The following is a 20,099-nucleotide window of genomic DNA, read 5'->3' as shown; positions in this document are numbered from 1 at the left end:
CAGGATAGTGTTTTCTATTTCCATCAATTTGCATGCAAAATTTGAGAAGTCACTGTTTTTTACCGCTGAGTAGTACTCTAATGTGTATATATTCCACACTTTCTTCATCCATTCTTCTATTGAAGGACATCTAGGTTTCCAGGTTCTGGCTATAACAAATAATGCTGCTATGAACATAGTTGAACAAATGCTTTTGTCATATGATATGGTATCTCTTGGGTATATTCCCAAGAGTGGTATTGCTGGGTCCAGGGGTAAGTTGATCCCAAATTTCCTGAGAAACCGCCACACTGATTTCCAAAGTGGTTGCACAAGATTGCATTCCCACCAGCAATGGATGAGGGTACCCCTTCCTCCACAGCCTCTCCAGCAAAGGCTATCCTTGGTGTTTTTGATTTTAGCCATTCTGACAGGTGTAAGATGATAGATATCTCAAAGTTGTTTTGATTTGCATTTCCCTGATTGCTAAGGAGGTTGAGCATTATCTTAAGTGTCTTTTGGCCATTTGAACTTCTTCTGTTGAGAATTCTCTGTTCAGTTCTGTGCCCCATATTTTTAATTAGGTTAATTAGCATTTTAAAGTCTAGTTTCTTGAGTTATTTATATATTTTGGAGATCAGACCTTTGTCTGTTGCAGGGTTGGTGAAGATCTTCTCCCAGTCAGTAGGTTGCCTTTTTGTCTTAGTGACAGTGTCCTTTGCTTTACAGAAGCTTCTCAGTTTCAGGAGGTCCCATTTATTCAATGAGGCCCTTAATGTCTGTGCTGCTGGGGTTATACATAGGAAGCGATCTCCTGTGCCCATCTGTTGTAGGGTACTTCCCACTTTCTCTTCTATCAGGTTCAGTGTGTTCAGATTGATATTGAGGTCTTTGATCCATTTGGACTTGAGTTTTGTGCATGGTGATAGATATGGGTCTATTTTCATTCTTCTACAGGTTGACAACCAGTTCTGCCAGCACCATTTGTTGAAGATACTTTCTTATTCCATTGTATGCTTTTAGCTCCTTTATCAAAACTGAAGTGTTCATAGGTTTGTGGGTTAAAATCCGGATCTTCTATACGATTCCATTGGTCAACTTCTCTGTTTTTATGCCAATACCACATTGTTTTCATTACTGTAGCTCTGTAATAGAGTTTGAAGTCAGGGATGGTAATGCCTCCAGAAGTTCCTTTATTGTATAAGATTGTTTTGGCTATCCTGGGTTTTTTGTTTTTCCATATAAAGTTGATTATTGTCCTCTCAAGATCTGTGAAGAATTTTGATGGGACCTTGATGGGGATTGCATTGAATCTATAAAGTGCCTTTGGTAGAATTGCCATTTTTACTATGTTGATCCTCCCAATCCAAGAGCAAGGGAGATCCTTCCATTTTCTGGTATCCTCTTCAATTTCTTTCTTCAATGCCTTAAAGTTCTTGTCAAATAGATCTTTTACTTCCTTTGTTAGAGTTACCCCAAGATATTTTATGCTATTTGTGGCTATCGTGAAAGGTGATGCTTCTCTGATTTCCCTCTCTGCTTCCATATCCTTTGTGTGACTGATTTTTTGGAGTTGATCTTGTATCCTGCCACATGACTAAAGGTGTTTATCAGATGTAGGAGTTCTTTGGTGGAGTTTTTGGGGTCGCTTATGTACACTATCATATCATCTGCAAACAACGAAAGTTTAACTTCTTCCTTTCCAATTCGAATCCCCTTGATCCCCTTATGTTGTCTTATTGCTATTGCTAAAACTTCAAGCACTATATTGAAGAGGTATGGAGAGAGTGAACAGCCTTGTCATGTTCCTGATTATAGTGGGATGGCTTTGAGTTTCTCTCCGTTTAATTTGATGTTAGCTGTCGGCTTGCTGTAAATAGCTTTTATTATATTTAGGTATGACCCTTGTATCCCTAATCTCTCCAAGACTTTTATCATAAAGGGATGTTGGATTTTGTCAAATGCTTTTTCAGCATCTAATGAAATGATCATATGGTTTTTTTCTTTCAGTTTATTTATATGATGGATTACATTGATAGATTTTCGTATGTTGAACCAGCCCTGCATCTCTGGGATGAAGCCTACTTGATCAAAATGGATAATTTTTCGGATGTGTTCTTGGATTCGGTTTGCCAGTATTTTGTTGAGGATTTTTGCGTCGCTGTTCATGAGCGAGATTGGCCTGTAATTCTCTTTCTTGGTTGAGTCTTTGTGTGGTTTTGGTATCAGAGTAACTGTAGCTTCATAAAAGGAATTTGGCAATGACTCTTCCGTTTTTATATTGTGAAATACATTAAGGAGTATAGGTATTAGGTCTTCTTGGAAGTTCTGGTAGAATTCTGCATTGAAACCAGCTGGTCCTGGGCTTTTTTTGGTAGGGAGGTTTTTGAAAAGAGTTTCTAATTCTTTGTGACTAACAGGTCTATTTAGATTGTTCACCTGTTCCTGGTTTAACTTTGGTATATGGTATTTATCTTAAAAAGTGTCCATTTCTTTTACATTTTCCAGTTTTGTGGCATACAGGCTTTTGTAGTAAGATCTAATGATTCTCTGAATTTCCTCTGTGTCTGTGGTTATGTCCCATTTTCATTTCTGATCTTATTAATTTGCATATTCTCTCTCTGCCGTTTGATTAGTTTGGATAGGGGTTTATCAATCTTGTTGATTTTCTCAAGGAACCTGCTTTTTGTTTCATTGATTCTTTGCATTGTTTTCTGTGTTTCTATTTTATTGATTTCAGCCCTCAGTTTGATTATTTCCAGTCTTCTACTCCTCCTAGGTGAGTCTGCTTCTTTTTTTTCGAGAGCTTTCAGGTGGGCTGTTAAGTCTCCAATGTTTGCTTTCTCCGTTTTCTTTAAGTGGGCACTTAGTGCTATGAGCTTTCCTCTTAGGACTGATTTCATAGTGTCCCATAGGTTTGAGTATGTTGTTTCTTTATTTTCATTGAATTCAAGGAAGACTTTAATTTCTTTCTTTATTTGTTTTTTGATCCAGGTGTGGTTCAGTAGTTGACTGTTTAGTTTCCATGAATTTGTAGTCTTTCTGGGGGTAGCATTGTTGTTGAATTCTAACTTTAATCCATGGTGATCTAATAAGACACAGGTGGTTACTAATATTTTTTTTGTAACTGTGGAGGTTTGCTTTGTTACCGAGTATGTGGTCAATTTTCGAGAAGGTTCCCTGAGCTGCAGAGAAGAAGGTATAGTCTTTCTTATTTGGGTGGAATGTTCTATAGATGTCTGTTAATTCCATTTGATTCATTACCTCCATTAATTCTCTTATTTCTCTATTAGGTTTCTGTCTGATTGACCTGTCCATTGACCATTGGTGAGAGAGGAGTGTTGAAGTCTCCTACTATTAGTGTGTGCGGTTTGATGGCTGCCTTAATTTTTAGTAATGTTTCTTTTATGTACATGGGTGCTTTTATATTAGGGGCATAGATATTCAGGATTGAGACTTCATCCTGATGAATAGTTCCTGTTATGGGTATAAAATGTCCCTCTCCATCTCTTCTGGTTGATTTAACTTTGAAGTCAACTTTGTTAGAAATTAGTATGGCCACATCCTCTTGTTTCTTGGGTCCATTTGCTTGATAAGCCTTTTCCCAGCCCTTTACTCTGAGTAGGTGCCTGTCTTTATGGTTGAGGTGTGTTTCTTTTAAACAGCAGAATGTTGGATCCTGTTTTTGTATCCAATCTCTTAGCCTGTGCCTTTTTATAGGTGAGTTGAGCCCATTGACATTAAGTGATATTAGTGACCAGTGGTTGTTAACTCCGGTCACTTTTTCAGTAGTAGGGTTTGTGTTTTTCCCTTCTTTGAGTTGCGCTGGTGAAGGGTCTCTAGATGTCTGAGTTATTGTGGTCATTGTTGGACTCCTTGGTTAGTGATTTTCCTTCTATTACTTTCTGTAAGGCTGGATTTGTGGCTATGTATTGTTTAAATTTTTTTTATTCTGGAAAATTTTGTTTTCTCCATTTATAGTGAACGAAAGCTTGGCTGGGTATAGTAGTCTGGGCTTGCATCCATGGTCTCTTAGTTTCTGCAGAATATCTATCCAGGACCTTCTGGCTTTCATGGTTTCCATAGAGAAGTCAGGTGTAAGTCTGATAGGTTTACCTTTATAAGTAACTTGGCCCTTTTCCTTTGCAGCTCTTAATATTCTTTCTTTATTCTGTATGCTTTGTGTTTTGATTATTATATGGCGAGGGGATGTTTTTTTTTTTTTTTGATCCAGCCTATTCGGTGTTCTGTATGCTTCTTGAACCTTCATAGGTACATCCTTCTTCAGGTTGGGGAAGTTTTCTTCTATAATTTTATTAAATATATTTTCTGGACCATTGAGCTGCACTTCTCCTTCTTCTACTCCTATTATTTTTAGGTTTGGTCTTTTTATTGTGTCCCATATTTCCTGAATGTTTTGTGATGAGAGTTTGTTAGACTTGCTGTTATCTTTGATCAGTGCATTTATTTTCTCTATGCTATCTTCAGAATCTGAGATTCTTTCTTCTATCTCTTGTATTCTGCTGGTTATGCTTGTTTCTGTAGTCTCTATGCGTTTACCTAGATTTTCCATGTCCAGCTGGCCCTCTGTGTTTTCTTCCTTGTCTCCAATTCAGTTTTCAAGTCATGAACTGTTTCCATTACCTGTTTGATTGTTTTCCCTTGGTTTCCTAGGGTATCATTCACTGCTTTATTCAGTTCTTCAAACTTTCTGTTATACTTCTCATCCATTTCTATAAGGGCATTTTTTACATGCTGTTTAAGGATGTCAATCACTTTTATAAAGTCTATTTTTTCTACTTCTTCTTGATTAAGGTGTTCATGTCCTCCTGTTGTGAGGTCGCTGGGTTCTGGTGGTTTCATGTTGTTTTTCAGATTGTTGGGTGAATTCTTGCATTGGTGCCTGCCCATCTCTTCCTCCAAATGTTCCCCTAAGGATCTTCTTTTACAGGATCAGGTCTCCTTGTCCACTGATGTACCTTCCCAGTGATGGCACTCTCCCGTGATGGCTCTTTAGGTGCCCCAGTGATGACTCTCCTGAAACAAAGTGCCTACCTTGCTTGCTGCAGGCAGGCTATTGAAACAAAGGAATTCCTGCCCGCCCGGCTGCCCTCCGGATTCGATCCCAACACCCAGACAGGCTGAGTTGGGTGATGTTATGAGCCCAAAGACGTCAGGGAGGCAGAAGTGGGGAGGGTTCTGGATGCAAGCTGGGTGAGATAGGAAGAGAGAGGCAGTATACAGGAGTATAGGCCCTGCAGGAAGTAGTTCCTTGTCCCTGGCTGCTGCTGTGGGTCAGAAACTCACTCACCCCAGAGATGGTTCTCCTGGTGCCCAGATCAGATCTCCATGCTGGTTGGGTAGCTCATAAACAAAGCGCCTACCTTGCTTGCTGCAGGCAGGCTATTGAAACAAAGGAATCCGCGCCCGCCCGGCTGCCCTCTGGATTCGATCCCAGCGCCCAGACAGGCTGAGCTGGGTGATGTTATGCGCCCAAAGATGGCAGGGAGGCAGAAGTGGGGAGGGTTCTGGATGCAAGCTGGGTGAGATCTATATCCATTTTTTTTAAATAAAATGTTTTCCAGACCTTTTTTCTTGGATGGCAAAGGCAAGGGGCAGGGAAGATAGGGGCCTTTCTCAGAGTGTAGTGCCTGTACTAGAGTGTTCTAGGATAGTAAGAATCACAGATATACTGAAAAATCCAGGATCCAATTTTAATGTGGTGTGGGCTTTATACAGGCTGGATGCCACAGTGGTCCCTGGTCAGCTTTGAGAGTGGAGCTAAGTTTTCAGCCTAGCAACTCTGAGCTTGAATTTGAATATGAAGGGGGTTAACATTAGAGCCTGAGGTGCCTCTATAAGCTAAGAGTTGTGTCTCAATTTTATTTGTTCACATAACTTTTATTTCTTTTTTTTCTTAATTAAGAATATCTCCAGGAACTACTGTTCCACAGAATGAATTTCGAAAACTATTGTTTTATAACAGTGATTATCTCTGTAATCTGTCTTTTAAAAAACAAATTTAGAAAGTTTTTTATATTTTCAGGAACAAAGGTGATTCTTTATGGTTTTCCCCCTGCTATTGAATGGAGAGCTTGCCCATGTCTTGGAGGGAAGTAGCCTTTCAAGTACTTAGAAAGCTAAGTACCCCAAAAAAGATTGAGAGTAAGAAATGTCCATATGAAAGCGATACCAGTGTTCTTATATGTGTACTATCATTCCATATTTTAGAGGCTAGAAAATAGGTGGTGTTTTGTAGTAGCAGTAGTAGTAGGTCTCTCTCTCTCTCTCTCTCTCTCTCTCTCTCTCTCTCTCTCTCTCTCTCTCTGTGTGTGTGTGTGTGTGTGTGTGTGTGTGTGTGTGTGTGTGTGTTGCCTTTTAGCCATTTAAGTCCTAGTGCTAGGCCAGGCATCATGATGGTGCATGCTTTTAATCACAGCACTTCAGAAGAGGTTGATGGATTTCTCAGAGTTTGAGGCCAGCCTGGTCTATAAAAGTAAGTTCTAGGTCAGTCTGAGATACATAGTGAGACCCTGTCTTGGGGGTGGGGAGATACAGGACTAGATCTGGGGGAAATGCTGGCATCTTATTAGTTCCTATTCTGCTGCTGAAGCCAGCAGAAATTGACTTGGGTGGATATGATCATTAAGTTGGAACAAGTGCTATTTAGTGACTTCTTTGGCAGCAGTCAGAAAGCTGGTATTTAAGATCTTGCTTTGAGGGTAGCTGACATCCGTTCTACTCATCAGATCCCAGATATTTAACACTCCTTTTTGTCTTTCCTTATGAACCTGGCATCAGCAGCACTGTGAAACAGGGTAGATTGATTCAGAACAGGAACAACTTAATTACGGTGTGGTCCTCAAATTGCATAGTTCATAGTTCCTTTGGAGTGGCAGTCAGAAAAAGCATCATATACCTGAGTATTGACTTATATTTCACTTGTGTTGAGTTCTTAATGCATCCCCCGCCCCCACGAGCCCGCTGAAGCCAGTTCTTTAAATTGGTACTTGTCTATTTTACTTAGAAACAAAGATGGAAAGTCTGAGCTGGACTTTGATACAGATCAATATGATATCCTAGTATCAGACTTCGATGCTGAAGAAAAGGAGATTGGTGGTGTTCCCTCCAAGCCGCCAGAAACAGAGTATTCCCTACGGGTGAGTGAGAATAGTCCTTCAGCCGTGAGAAGTATGATTTCCTATAACCTGAAAATATCGTATAACAGAATTGAAGCGCAGGTGTGTAGAGATGATGCTCTGCTGGGATTTCTTTTCACCGTCTGCGCTAAAGCAGTTCGTGAATATAGCTACTTCCGTCTCGGAATGGTAGCTAATGCATTGTGAAAATGTACCGAAACTCAGCCAAGTATTTGCAAGCGAAGTTGGCTGGTGATGATTTGGGGAGGTATCTGTAGAGTTGGTGATATACATAACAGTTTGTCTTTCACAAATCTATAGGCATTTTGTAGTGTTCTATATATGAAGCCGCGGATGAAGATTTTTCTGCGGCAAAAGAAGGTGACTACCCAGATGATTGCTAAGAGCCTTGCCGATGTGGAGCATGATGTGTATACGTCTCCCTTCACCGTATCCTTCCTTGCAGTTGATGTCTTCATTCTGGGGTAAATCTCTCTATTGGTATGCAGCCAAAACCCTGCCTTATTCTGATTCAAAGTTGTGTGCTAAAACAGCCAAAATTGTGGGCTGAAACATTACTATTGAAGGAATAATTTTTTAAGTGTTGGTGCATCAGCTTTATCAGAAACTGACAGATTATGAAATAAAAGTCACAATGAGTTTGAAGACTGTGGCTCAGTTATATTTTAAAATCTAATATTGATTTACTTATTTATTTATCTTAAGACAGGGCCTCTCACAGTATTCCATACTGGCCTGGAACTCATTGTGCAGCACAGGCTAGCCTCAAACTTGAGGTGATCCTCCAAATCTTTTTTATTATCTATATTTGTTTTTAAATCCTCCCTGTAGGAAGGCAGTCAGATTTGAGAAGCCCATCCATAGTCACTCCCATCACATTTGATTAAAAAGTTTTAGTTGGCGTTGTTCAGCTTACAGTTTATGTTGTACTTGGTCCAGATTTAGACTTGGATGCGAATTAGTGAGTGGAAATTAAAGGTATTTCTAGGAGGAGATGAATCACCCTCAAGCTCGGCATGGATTTCCTGGGAACTTTTCATAATGACAGCCATCCAGAAGAGTGCTTGCTCATTTTCTACACCTCATTGCACTGCAAGTGGATGTCACATACTAGGGACATTCTGGCGATGAGTTATGCTAATTAACCATCGTCATTGGTGTTGGTGGGGGGATAGTCTTCAGAAGACAGAGAACTCAAATATTTATGAAAACTTGCTTTTTTTATTTTCTAGTAACCAGAAATACAACTCTTGGCCCTATAGATATGTTCTCTGCATTTTTCAAATCAAGACATTATTTTCCTTGGTCTTTTTTCTTACTGCCACAATTAGAAATTGTTCATTTAAAATAAACTGTGTAGTTAGTACTCACAGTGGATTTTTTTTCCTTTTTGGAAACACATACCTTCTCTACTAGGAAGTTTTCTCTTAAAGCTCTAAATAAACTCAACTTAGAGTCAGGGCTAGCAAGTGAGATCGTCATTTATAACTTCACCTTGTGTAGGTTAGGACTGTAGTGCTGTGCATTTAGCAGAGCCCTTCCGACTGCATGTTTTCCTGCTTCTATTTTACGATATGTCCCTTTCCTGAGCGGGGATTCTTCCTGTTGGGGGTTTCTCTCAGGCCGACTTCAGTGCTTCTTTTCTGGATTTCTCTCAGCCCCGCTCCTGTGAATTCAGTTATCTTCTCACACTACAGTTCTAGCAAAACAGCATCACTGTTGGCGTGACGGAAATGAAATCCCAAGTACTGGAACTATTTCCCTGATTTATTTCTTCTTTGGTCATCAGAAAAGCCGTACCGCTCTTCTCTGTGCTCTGCATACAAATTCCGTACATTTCCCCACAGGGTACTTTCGGCCCATTCCTCACGATTTTAAATGTGTACAGCAAAAAAAAATAATAATAATTTGACAATCATTATCTTTAAAATGTCAGTTTTGTGGTGTGAGTGTTTTGATTGATTTGGGAAAGTAGAAAACTTAATTTATTTCTTTTGTTTTGTTTTGGAATAAGATCCTATTTGAAGTTTGTCTTGAGTTCCTAGAACCCAGAAACTTGATATGTTCTGAGTCAAATATTAGAGTACTAGGTTTACCAGTTGTATCACATTTCCCATCCTATCTAATCCATTTATCATATGGTATTGATGTACATAGCTTGTCATATTTTTTTTTATTTCTGTGACAGATAGTAAGAGAAACTAAGGAAAGAAAGGTTTATTTTAGCTCATGCTTTCAGAGATTCAGTCCATTGTTCAAGAAAGAGACGCTGTAGCTAGCTCACAAAAGTAGTTGAAAAAGTAGAGCAAGCAGTGGTGGCGCACGCCTTTAATTCCAGCACTTGGGAGGCAGAGGCAGGTGGATCTCTGTGAGTTCGACGCCAGCCTGGTGTACAAGAGCAAGTTCCAGAATAGCCAGGCTGTTCCTGCCTCAAAAAAATAAAAATGTAGAACAAGCGATTGCTTGTGTTTTTAAATACCGTCTTGAAGGTTTACATTGATTCACATGTAATGACATTTGGTGGAAATTTTGTTTTTATAATACTTTTCTTTTCTCCTGAAACCTCTAGTATTTGTCTCCTTAATGATTTTCTTCTCAGAATAAGCAGGTGAAAATCACTTTTGGATTCTCTTGCAAATACCATAACCAGTTTGGAGTAATGATGTATCATAACAACCGCCTTATTAAGGCCTTTGAGAAGGTGGGCTGCCAGTTAAAGGTGAGTGGTTACTGTAGCTTTGTCATAGAGGCCTGCAAAGAATGGGAAGAGAATCACAGGGAAGACAGATTCATTAATGGTTTTCAGCCCCATGTCATGTCAGTTATTAGATTCTGATGCTGAAACTCTGCATCAATAGACAAGGAGTCCTGTGTGAAAAAAAAACCCTGTTATTTCTCAGGTGCTGACAGGCCAACTAGGTATCTATTCTTAAAGAGTAGAATTCTGTCCCACCATGTGTATCAGCTTATTAACGTGTCAAATAGCTCTAATTATTATCTTGTGGCGACAGTAAAGGTATATTGGAAGGTTCATAACATTTAGTGGTTGGAAATCAAGATTTGTGCCCTATCTATAAAGCATATCCCTGGGTAAATCAAGTAATTTCTTTGAAGTTCAATTTCTATGCTAGAAAAGTGGGAAAAGTTTTATTTATCTTCCTTTAAGTTTAGAAGGTTAAAAGGGATTGATTGTGATAAATGATACAAAATATTTCCTACGCCAAATACCACAAATGCTACCATTATCTTTGATGCTTTAATGATCATTTAGAGTAGTGATTTTTGCAAGCAACTGTTTCGTTCCTGGTCTGAAGATCAGGTGGCTGATACACAGTGGATGTCACACTGCTTTGTGTGACATGATAGGACAGTTGTCTAAGCCCAAGGAGAGCTGACTGTGAGGACTTGGTTTTTCCTGTTACATCATCTTTAAACAACTTCTGGTTATGTGTCAGGAAAGAGTAAAGCCCACTTTAAAATGCCCAAATCTCTTGCACTTCACCCCTGACTCTGGGAGTTCCTTGGTGCCTTGTCTATGTGTGGAAATGTCCTATGTTATCAGATTCGGTGTGCTGATGACACCACACCTCTAGTTTCTGGAGAAGGCTTCATTTCAGTTCTGCAGAGCATTAGTATATGGTCTTGGTTTTTTAGTAGTGTAAGTTCTTTATTCCAGTGAACCTCTTGGCAGTCTTAGAATATGAGACACACGACAAGTGAAGTTGCGTGGATGAAGTATAGATAGTTACTAGAGCTGAGGAATTCTAGGGATCTGTGAATCATTGTTTGAACAATCTGAGAGACAGAAAGGGGGTGGATCCAGATGGGCGGGGAGGTGGAGGAGAACTGAAGGACTGGGAAGAGTAGAGGGAGGGGAGACCATAACTGGGATATATTACATGAAAAAAAGTCTATTTTCAACGGATAAAAAAAGAAAAGAAAATCTTTGCTGTTGCACTGGTCAGGATCCAATCTATTCTAAGTGTTCCTCAACATCTTCATGGCCTTTCCTTACCCATGAATACTGTGTAACCTTTTCCATTATTTTTTGGAATCAAAAGGAAATGCCTCTGGGCTGTCAATAGTAATGTGTTGAAATTAACGTTTTCTTCTAAGCCAACTTGTGGAGAAGGTGTGGGAGTAATTGGAGTCATTGAGTGCAATTTCCTAAAACCTGCCTACAACAAACAAGACTTTGAGTATACCAAGGAGTACCGGTGAGTCACTCTCAACCTCAGATGTTTCTGATAAATCACTCAGGTACTGTTCTGCTCTCTGCACTTTCTAAAGCGCCGCTAAAAGCCAGACGGAGACGCTAACTCACAATGGTTTCTTCAAGTATATTTTCCAAGATTAGAGATGAGTTTGCTCTTTCTCATTTTACCTTTAGAAATTACCAAATATAGAAGTATTTTGACAAACTATTTCTGGTAAAGTGAAGGACCTTGTCTTTCATTACAGCACATTTTGGGGCGAGAAATTGAAATTTGCCCATCAGTTTTCTAGATGCCAGCGAACACTTTCAGACGTGTTAGAACAAGGAAGTGCTCTCATGGAAGCATCTAGGGAAGACAACATAGCTCAGGATCAGAAAGGAACTTGACATTGACATTAAACCAATAGGGATATTTTGGGAATTAAAGAAAGGAATTGTTAAAATCGGGCTGAAAATAGGTTTGGGGTTTAAGATACAGCTCAATAGTAGAATGCTAGCTTAGTACGCAGGAGACCCTAGATCTGATACCTCTTATGTGTTAGGTAAAGGACATAGGATGAAAAATTAGAATCCTTGATTGTTATGAACACATGAGGTATATGAAAATGTGAAACTTAAATACACATAAATAACTAATGTGTATATGCAAGCTGAAGAGAATCTTTATTTGTTTGTTTATTGTTTTTCAAGATATTATTCCTCTGTGTGCCCCTGGTTGTCCTGGAACTCACTCTGTAGACCAGGCGAGCCTCAAACTCACAGAGATCCACCTGTGTGCGCCACCACTGCCTGGCTGAGGAAAACTTTTAAATATGCCTAAAGAAAATCAAGGAAAGCTTCACAAAACAAATTAGATTTGAGCTTAAACTTAGAGGAAAAACTGGTGTTTTCTCGGTGAACTAATGAGAAGGGTACTCTAGAGCAGTGGCTCTCAACCTTCCTGATTTTGCGACCCTTTAATACAGTCCCTCATGCTGTGGTGACCCCAACCATAGCATTATTTCACCACTACTTCATAACTGTAATTTTGCTACTGTTATGAAACATAATGTGAATAGTTTTGGAGATAGTTTGTCAAAGGGGTTGCGACCCCAGGTTGAGAACCACTGTTGTGAACAAAGAGTATGGGCAATGGCACAGAAAAGCCAGGGATGTTCTTGGGATGTGAAGAAAGAGAAGATGGGAGAACATTGAGTATCATTCAGTTTAAAATCCCAGCAGTATTTTTTTCTAAGAGTGGGAGGAAAAAATTATTTCTCAGAAATGTTTTCTGTGATCCAAGCTACAACAAAATTAATTAAATGTTCCTTCATTTAATTGAGACTGCAAGAGTTTGAGATGCAGGATTTGACAAAGAGATAGCAATTTGAATGGCAATTCCAAATTAATTTCAGCACAATTGGGTTTTAGTCGCTCAGGCTTATCAGTGGTTATGGCAACGGTGTGCTCTGGAGCCAAATAAATTAATCATTTAAATGTGAGTCTGACCCATAATGAAGACCTTTAACCAAGACTTGTCTCCTAAATGTGAAAGTTTAGAAATAACATTGGTTTAATGGAACCAGATATTCTTTCTTTTGAGTGAAAGTGATGAATTTATGATAATTACCTAAATAATATCTGTGAAGTTCAAATGTTAGACATTAAAATGTTTTAGCAGCTTTCCATATTATTGTTGCCAATGTACCAACCATAAAAATCTATATTTTTTCTTTTGAATACATTAGACATTTGGCTTTGGATGCCTAGTTTTTGTATGATGAATTTGAGGTGATTGTAGAGATCACATAAAGGCATTCTATAAGCATGTAGGATTTCTGCTTTCGTAATTTAATCGTTACTGCTCATTTATTTTCATAAAAACAGAACGACAGCACTAACATACATAGAGTTTTGTGCGTAATAAATTTGCCAGTTCAGGCATCATTGCTATCTCTTTTTAAAATATTTATTTTTCCTTTATGTGTATATTTCCTGTGTGTGTATAAGTGTATCATATGTGTGCCCAGTGATGGTGCATGGCAGAAGAGAACAAGTCCCCTGGAACTGACGTTGCAGACAGTTGTGAGCTGCTCTATGGAGGCTGATAGCAGAACCTGGGTCCTTCTCCAAGAGCAGCAACTGCACTTAACCACTGACTCCTCTATCTAGCCCAATTTTTTTAAAGACAAGATCTCATATAGTTTATATGTCTCATATAGCTCATGCTTGTCTCAAACTCACTATGTAGCTGAAGGTAGCTTTGAATTCTTGTGCTTCGGCCCTACAGCTCACAAGTGTTATGATGAAAAGACTGAATCATCATGCCCTATGCCTTTATGCTGGGAACTAAACCCACATACGTAACTGGAAGTTTCTCTCCCGCATGCTAGATCCCAAATAATCACTCTGAGGTTTAATATTAATTACAAACTGGTTGGACTGTTGGCTCAGGCTTAATATTAACTAGCTCTTACAACTTAAATTAACCCATTTTTACCGTTCTATATTTACCACAAGGCTTGTAGCTTTTTACCTTTAGCTTTCTTCTTGGGCAGCTGCTGGCATTGCCCTCTACTCCACCTTCTTTCTCCTTCTATCTCTACTGGGATTTTGTGCCTAGCTGTATTCTGCCTTGCCATAGGCCAAAGCAGCTTTATTCTTCAGCCAATAAAGGCAACACATTTACAGCATACAGAAGGCTGTCCCACATCACACATATATAAGCACAAATCTATTACTGAGTTATATCCCCAGCCCTATTGACCTTTATGTAAACTTCATACAAAATAAGAAAGATTTTAGATAAAATCATGGGAATTTGAAAACAAATATGGGGGCATAGACTGCTAATCCCAACACTCAGGGTCTATGGCAATGGGATTGTGAATTCAAGGCCAACCTGGGCTACAGAATGAGTTCTTGGGCAGCCTCATCTACATAGCAAGAACCTCCATTTCCTTTGTCCCTGTCAAAAATCTGAATTTGAGAGGATTAGACAATATTGCTGTCACAAATTCCTGTGACTATTACAGATTCAAAAGTAGAAATGATAAAGGAAATATAAGTTATTATACTACTAAAATATCTACAAAGAAATAATCTTAATACATCACTATGAACCATCTGGATATTAGATTTTAGCTATAAATATCATGGTTGAAGCTTAAAACAGTTTTAGAGTCAATTTCACCTTAAAAAATGCAATCAAAGCATATTAACTGAGCAAGCCATTAACACATAACACAGTGACTAAGTTTTGTAGAATCTTCCAAAGAATTTCAAGACAGAGTTGCTTAAGGGCTTTGCATTCTGTTTGTAATAATAGATCATCACCACACATGAAAAACAACTAAATAGCAGTAAAATGGCTCATAGACCTCTTTGGTGCTGTGCAGGGAAAATGCTCTGATGAGACAGATAAGGAAAGTTTTAGGTAGATGATATGACTTAAGATAGCCTTAAGTGGATCTATGAGTTCATGACCAGCCTGGTCTATGGAGCGAATTTCAGGACAGTCAAGGTTACACGGAGAAACCCTGTCTCAAAAAAATGCAAACAGACAAAAGAGATATTCCCTAAAAGGTACAAGACTAGAGCTGTAGAGAGATGGTTCTGTGGCTAAGAGCTCTGGCTGCTCTTCCAGGTGACCCAGATTTGATTCCCAGCACCCACATGATAGCTCACAACTGCCTGTAACTATAGCTCCTGGGGATCCAGCAGCTACTTCTGGCCTCCATGGGCACAAGGGACAGATGTGGTGTACATACATGCGTGCAGAGGAAACACCCACATGTATAAATAAATAATAAACAATTAAAAGGATACAGGATGCAGAAAAGGAAGGGAATTCTAGTATAGAGTTGTGGCATGACAAGAACTCTAAAGGGGAAGTGGAGATGAGGTGATATACTAGAGTGAAGAAAATCAAACAAAATGGATAATGTAGGGCCATGTCCTAAAGCAGAGACTATCAAGTATTTTCTGAGAAGGCCAGAGAGAAATATTTGGGCTTTTGTAGGCCACACACAGTCTCTTTCCCAACTTTTTAATTCTGTCATAGTATGAAAGTATACATTGACAGAAAGTAAAGGAGCGAGTATTGTTCCAGCACAGTTTTGTTCACAAAAAAAGGCAGTGAGGGCTGGAGAGATGGCTCAGCCGTTAAAGGCTAGGCTTACAACCAAAAAAAAGGCAGTGAGTTCAGGCTATAGTTAGCACACACTTTTCTTAGAACCCTATATCTGAACTATGTGCCAAGTTATATCTAATGGATTCAGAGGAATCAGACAATAATTTACATTTTAGGGAAGAACAGTATGCTCAACTTCTGTCTGCAAGCAGCGGAAAGCATCTTCTATTGTAAAAATTTACCATAAATTTAGTGGCTTAATATAACACTAATTTACTGTGTTAGAGTTCTGTAGGTTAGAAGGCTTGACTCAGATCTCACTGGGCTAAAATCGAGGTGTTGGCAGGCCGTCTTCCTTTCTGGAGACTCTAGGGGAGAATCCGATTCCTTTTCTTTTCCAACTTTAGAGACTGCCAGCATTCCTTGGCCCAAGGCCCTCTTCTCCAACTTCAAAGTCAGCAGTGATGAGTTGCATCCTCCTTGCGTTGCATCATTCTGGTAACGCTACTTCCATAATCACATTGCTTCCTCGGATTCTGACTCCTCTGCCTCACTCTTCCACACTTGAAGGCCCGTAGTTTCACTGTATCATTTAGAAGCTTTTCCTACTTTAAGGAGAGTCAGTGAGTAGCAGTAACTCTCTTACTGTGTATAACATAAGATAGTCACAGATTTTACTGTGTATAACCTAAGTTATTCACAGACTTCAGGGATGGGACCTAGACATCTTTGAAAGACTATTATTTTATTTATCAGTCTGTCCTCTGATGCTTCAAGATATATTTCTCACATTCAAAAGGTGATTGCCCTATTCCATCCCAACATCATCAAAATTTTCAGAGTCTAAAGTCTTAACTAAATGTCATCAGCTCAAAAGTATGTTAGAAGTCTTGACTCAGATCTCACTGGGCTAAAATCAAGGTGTTGGCACCTTGTCTTCCTTTCTTTTTCCGTAATCACATCGCCTCCTCTGAGTCTCTCCCTCTCCCTCTGTCCCTCTGTCCCTCTCCCCCTCCCCCCCCTCTCACACACACACACATACACACACACACACACACACACACACACACACTTTAATGCTAAAATATAATAGCAGGAGATGCACAGGACACCAGTTATATAAAAGTTCTGTGTCAAGTGGGGTTTAAATAGAAAAGAAAAAAAAGAGTTATAGGCACCAAGCAATTTCATAAATCCAGCTAGGCAAATTCCATTAAATAGCAAACACAAGACATAATTTTGTGGGACTTATAACACTGCCCCCATCACTAAAACTATGCCTTCAGGGCTATGGTTCAACTCTCAAAATTATCTGTTCATGAAGACTAGTATATTTTTACAGCAGAGTAGTTTTGTCAATTTTATCTTCATTAGAGTCTTTTTAGTTATTAATTTTATTTTTGTGATGATAATTGTAGCATTTTCCTTTTCCTCTCTCCAGACCCATATACTCCTCTTTGCTCTTTCAAATTCATGACTTCTGTGTCAGCAGTCATTGATACATGCACGTTTGTATGCATGTATACATATGTAATCTTAATTACAGCCTGCTCCATCTGTATAACGTTACTTATAGGTATATAGTTTTAGAGATTCACTAGGATTCTTTTATTATATATTCTCCCCCATTTATTCATGTCAATTGGAGCTGAAAGTGTTTGTGCTACTGCCATCTCAAAAATCTTGTAGGTCTTCCACGGATGTGATGAATATTCATTCCATTTAACAAGAGGCTCTTGACTGATCTTCCCTAGACAATCTGATTTCTCTTCTTGGCCTCAGCTGAGATGGTTGTGAAGGTCTGTGAGTCACATGCTTCATATTCCCAGAGAGCCTCATATGTGACTGGATATTGTGACCTTTTGATCTGACTGCGATAGTAGCTAATGATTGTCCAACCATATTCTTCATTTACAGAGCTCACAGCCCTAACAATGAATCTGTACATTTTAATATCTTTTGTGATTTTGACTGCCTGAGAACATTCCAGATTGTCAAATTCTGATTCCTTTCCCATTATTAGTTCTTTTCATGTATCTTTGCTTTCCTGCCTTTTCCATTACCAGCCAGAGAACACAACTTGAGCAGTTTTTCTGGAGATCTCCTCAGCCAGATGTACAAGTTCAGCAGGTACAAGCTCTGTGTTCCGTGGATGTACAGGACATGTTTCTGCTAAGCTTTCTGTCACTATGTAGCTAGGATCATATTTCCGATTTTCCAGTAACGTGTGGGGTCATTTTCCCTGAGCCTTGATTAGAGTGGCTCTACCATCTGTCTAACTCTATTTACAGTGATTTAGACAATCTTTAAGGCAATCTCTAGCTTCTTCTCTCCCATGCTTCTCCACTTTCTCCTGAGCCCTCATCAGTTTAGTTAACATCCATCCAGATATCGATTGCCAGTCTGCTTGATGCGATTTAGGCTCTGGCGTGTTTCTCAAACCTTTGCCAGATTTCTTTATTTTCCTTTTATTCTGTTTTTAGACAGGGTCTTGTGTAGCCTCAAGATCACTATATAGCCAAAGACAACCTTGAACTCCTGATCCCCCGAAATGTCCCAAGCTGCTAAATTTTAGTTCGAAAGCAACTTCTTCATCTTTAGTTGTTTTTTCTAGTAGTACTCTGTTTCTAGGCACCACAATCTGCCATATTCTTTCCTATTGAATTTTTAAAAATATTTATGTGTATGTGCACACACGTGTGAGCATATGCAGACTTGGGACCTGAAGATTGATAGCATGTTTTACCCACTGAACCAGATCGAGGGACCTGTATTCTTTTTGTCATATTATATTGCATCATATTTGTGAATTTGGGTTGACGCCATTTGGATTTAAAGTGATCATTGGTAAGGGAAGACTTCTGTCATTTGTCAGTGTGTTTCATAGCCTCTCTCATTTCCCACATTGCTGTGTTTTATGTTTAGGTGATGTTTTATAGTGGATTGCTTAAATTCTTTTCTTGTTTCCTTTTATATACACAATCTAGCTATCATAGAGGCTACATATAAGATGCCTCTGTCTCTTTCTTTTGGCTTTCGACTTCTACAGTGCCTACGATGGACCACTGGTGGTACCTCACATGTCCTTCAGGCTTTGTTTCCATCTCCAGTTTTCTTTCTTATTGGTCATCAATTTTAGTAATTTCTTAAAGTTCCCAGATTCGTCTTTCTGTCCCACTTTGATGTAGGTGGGTCTTCTTTCTATGTGTTGCTTTCATTGGTTAATTAATAAAGAAACTGCTTGGCATGAAAGGTCAAAACATAGGTGGGTGGAGTAGACAGAACAGAATGCTGGGAAGAAGGGAAGTGAGTCAGACGCCATGATTCTCCTACCCAAGACGGACGATGGTTAGACTCTTCCCAGTAAGCCACCACTTCGTGGTGGTACACAGATTATTAGAAATGGGTTAATCAAGATCTGAGAGTTAGCCAATAAGAGGATAGAACTAATGGGCCAGGAATTGTTTAAATGAATACAATTTGTGTGTTGTTATTTCGGGTATAAAGCTAGCCGTGCGGGAGCCGGGCGGGACTAAAAGCAGGCCTGCTAATCTCATCACTACACCACTTTTGAATCTACCAAGTGAATGGTCTGTTCTACATTTTATTTCAGTTCTTTTTCAAAAGTTTTCTGTCTCCGTTTTGCTATTGCCTTTTTTTTTCAAAACCTCTTTGAACTTGACTTTATTCACACCTTCCTAGGGTTTTTTTTTTTTTGCATCTTTAACCCAGAACTTTTTCAGTGACTGTTTATTTGGATTTCATTTTTCTTTGATCATACCATATTTTCTAGCTTCTTTGTATGCACTGTGATTTTTATAACAATAATTCTGGAAATTAGGTTTTCCTCCTTTCCTAGAATTTGCTGTGTTGTTTTTGTTTATTTGATGCCAGTGGTGTGGTAAGCTATCTCTGTACCAGAGACTTGGTAGAATGTAAACTTAAAATTGTCTCACTTGTTTTCTGAACCTGTATTTTCCCTGGAAATTCAAAGTGATGTTCTAATTTTCTATATATGCATATATGTGTGGTTGTGTATATGTATGAATGCATATGCTATGTATATACATATGTGTGTATGCTTTTTTAATATCTTCATTTTTAACATCTGGCTCCCCAAACAAGAAAAAATATGAAAAGGTGAAAATAAAGTTTTATCGCTTTAAACGTCCTGGACATCATTTCAGTTAGAGGAGAAACTTGTAATCATGGAGAATATAACAGAAAAGTTCACTTGCCCGTTGTGTGATCTAAAATAGTAGCACTGAGAGCACGGAACACTATCCTTGAAGGATAGGAACCCTTTTCCCTATCATGGTTCTTATAAGTGACTTGGGGGAATGCCTGAAGGATTCTCTGTCATGGCACTAGAAGTGGAGGATACTAAAAACAGAAATGGACCAAAATTAACCACAATTACCACCTAAGTGTTCCAAAATACTGATTGTTAAATATTAACTGGATTTGTTTCAGGTTCTTATAACAGCTGTGCAGTAAAATGCCAAGGAAACATTTGCCCTATTAGTCTTAGTTCTCTGTGATCAGGCAGATTGTGCCAGTGCAGTTGCTATCTAGGCAAGGAGACCGATTCCACATGCCTCCTACTTACCTTCCCAGGATCCCATCCCATTTT

General features: G+C 39.0%; 1 protein-coding gene across 1 annotated transcript in view; it reads left to right on the top strand.

Moving 5' to 3' along the window:
- Morc4 (MORC family CW-type zinc finger 4) overlaps window positions 1–20,099 on the top strand; it is a 63,777-nt gene that overhangs the window by 17,411 nt on the left and 26,267 nt on the right. Inside the window, exons 6-9 of the mRNA XM_075957850.1 lie at window positions 7,007–7,139; window positions 7,440–7,568; window positions 9,739–9,858; window positions 11,256–11,356. Of these exons, the coding sequence (XP_075813965.1) occupies window positions 7,007–7,139; window positions 7,440–7,568; window positions 9,739–9,858; window positions 11,256–11,356 (483 nt within the window). The remainder of the gene's footprint in view (window positions 1–7,006; window positions 7,140–7,439; window positions 7,569–9,738; window positions 9,859–11,255; window positions 11,357–20,099) is intronic.

This window comes from Microtus pennsylvanicus, chromosome X, assembly GCF_037038515.1.
Source record: "Microtus pennsylvanicus isolate mMicPen1 chromosome X, mMicPen1.hap1, whole genome shotgun sequence".
Taxonomy (NCBI): domain Eukaryota; kingdom Metazoa; phylum Chordata; class Mammalia; order Rodentia; family Cricetidae; genus Microtus; species Microtus pennsylvanicus.
The sequence above is the reverse complement of the archived record's forward strand: the minus strand, read 5'-3'. Positions and strand labels throughout refer to the sequence as shown.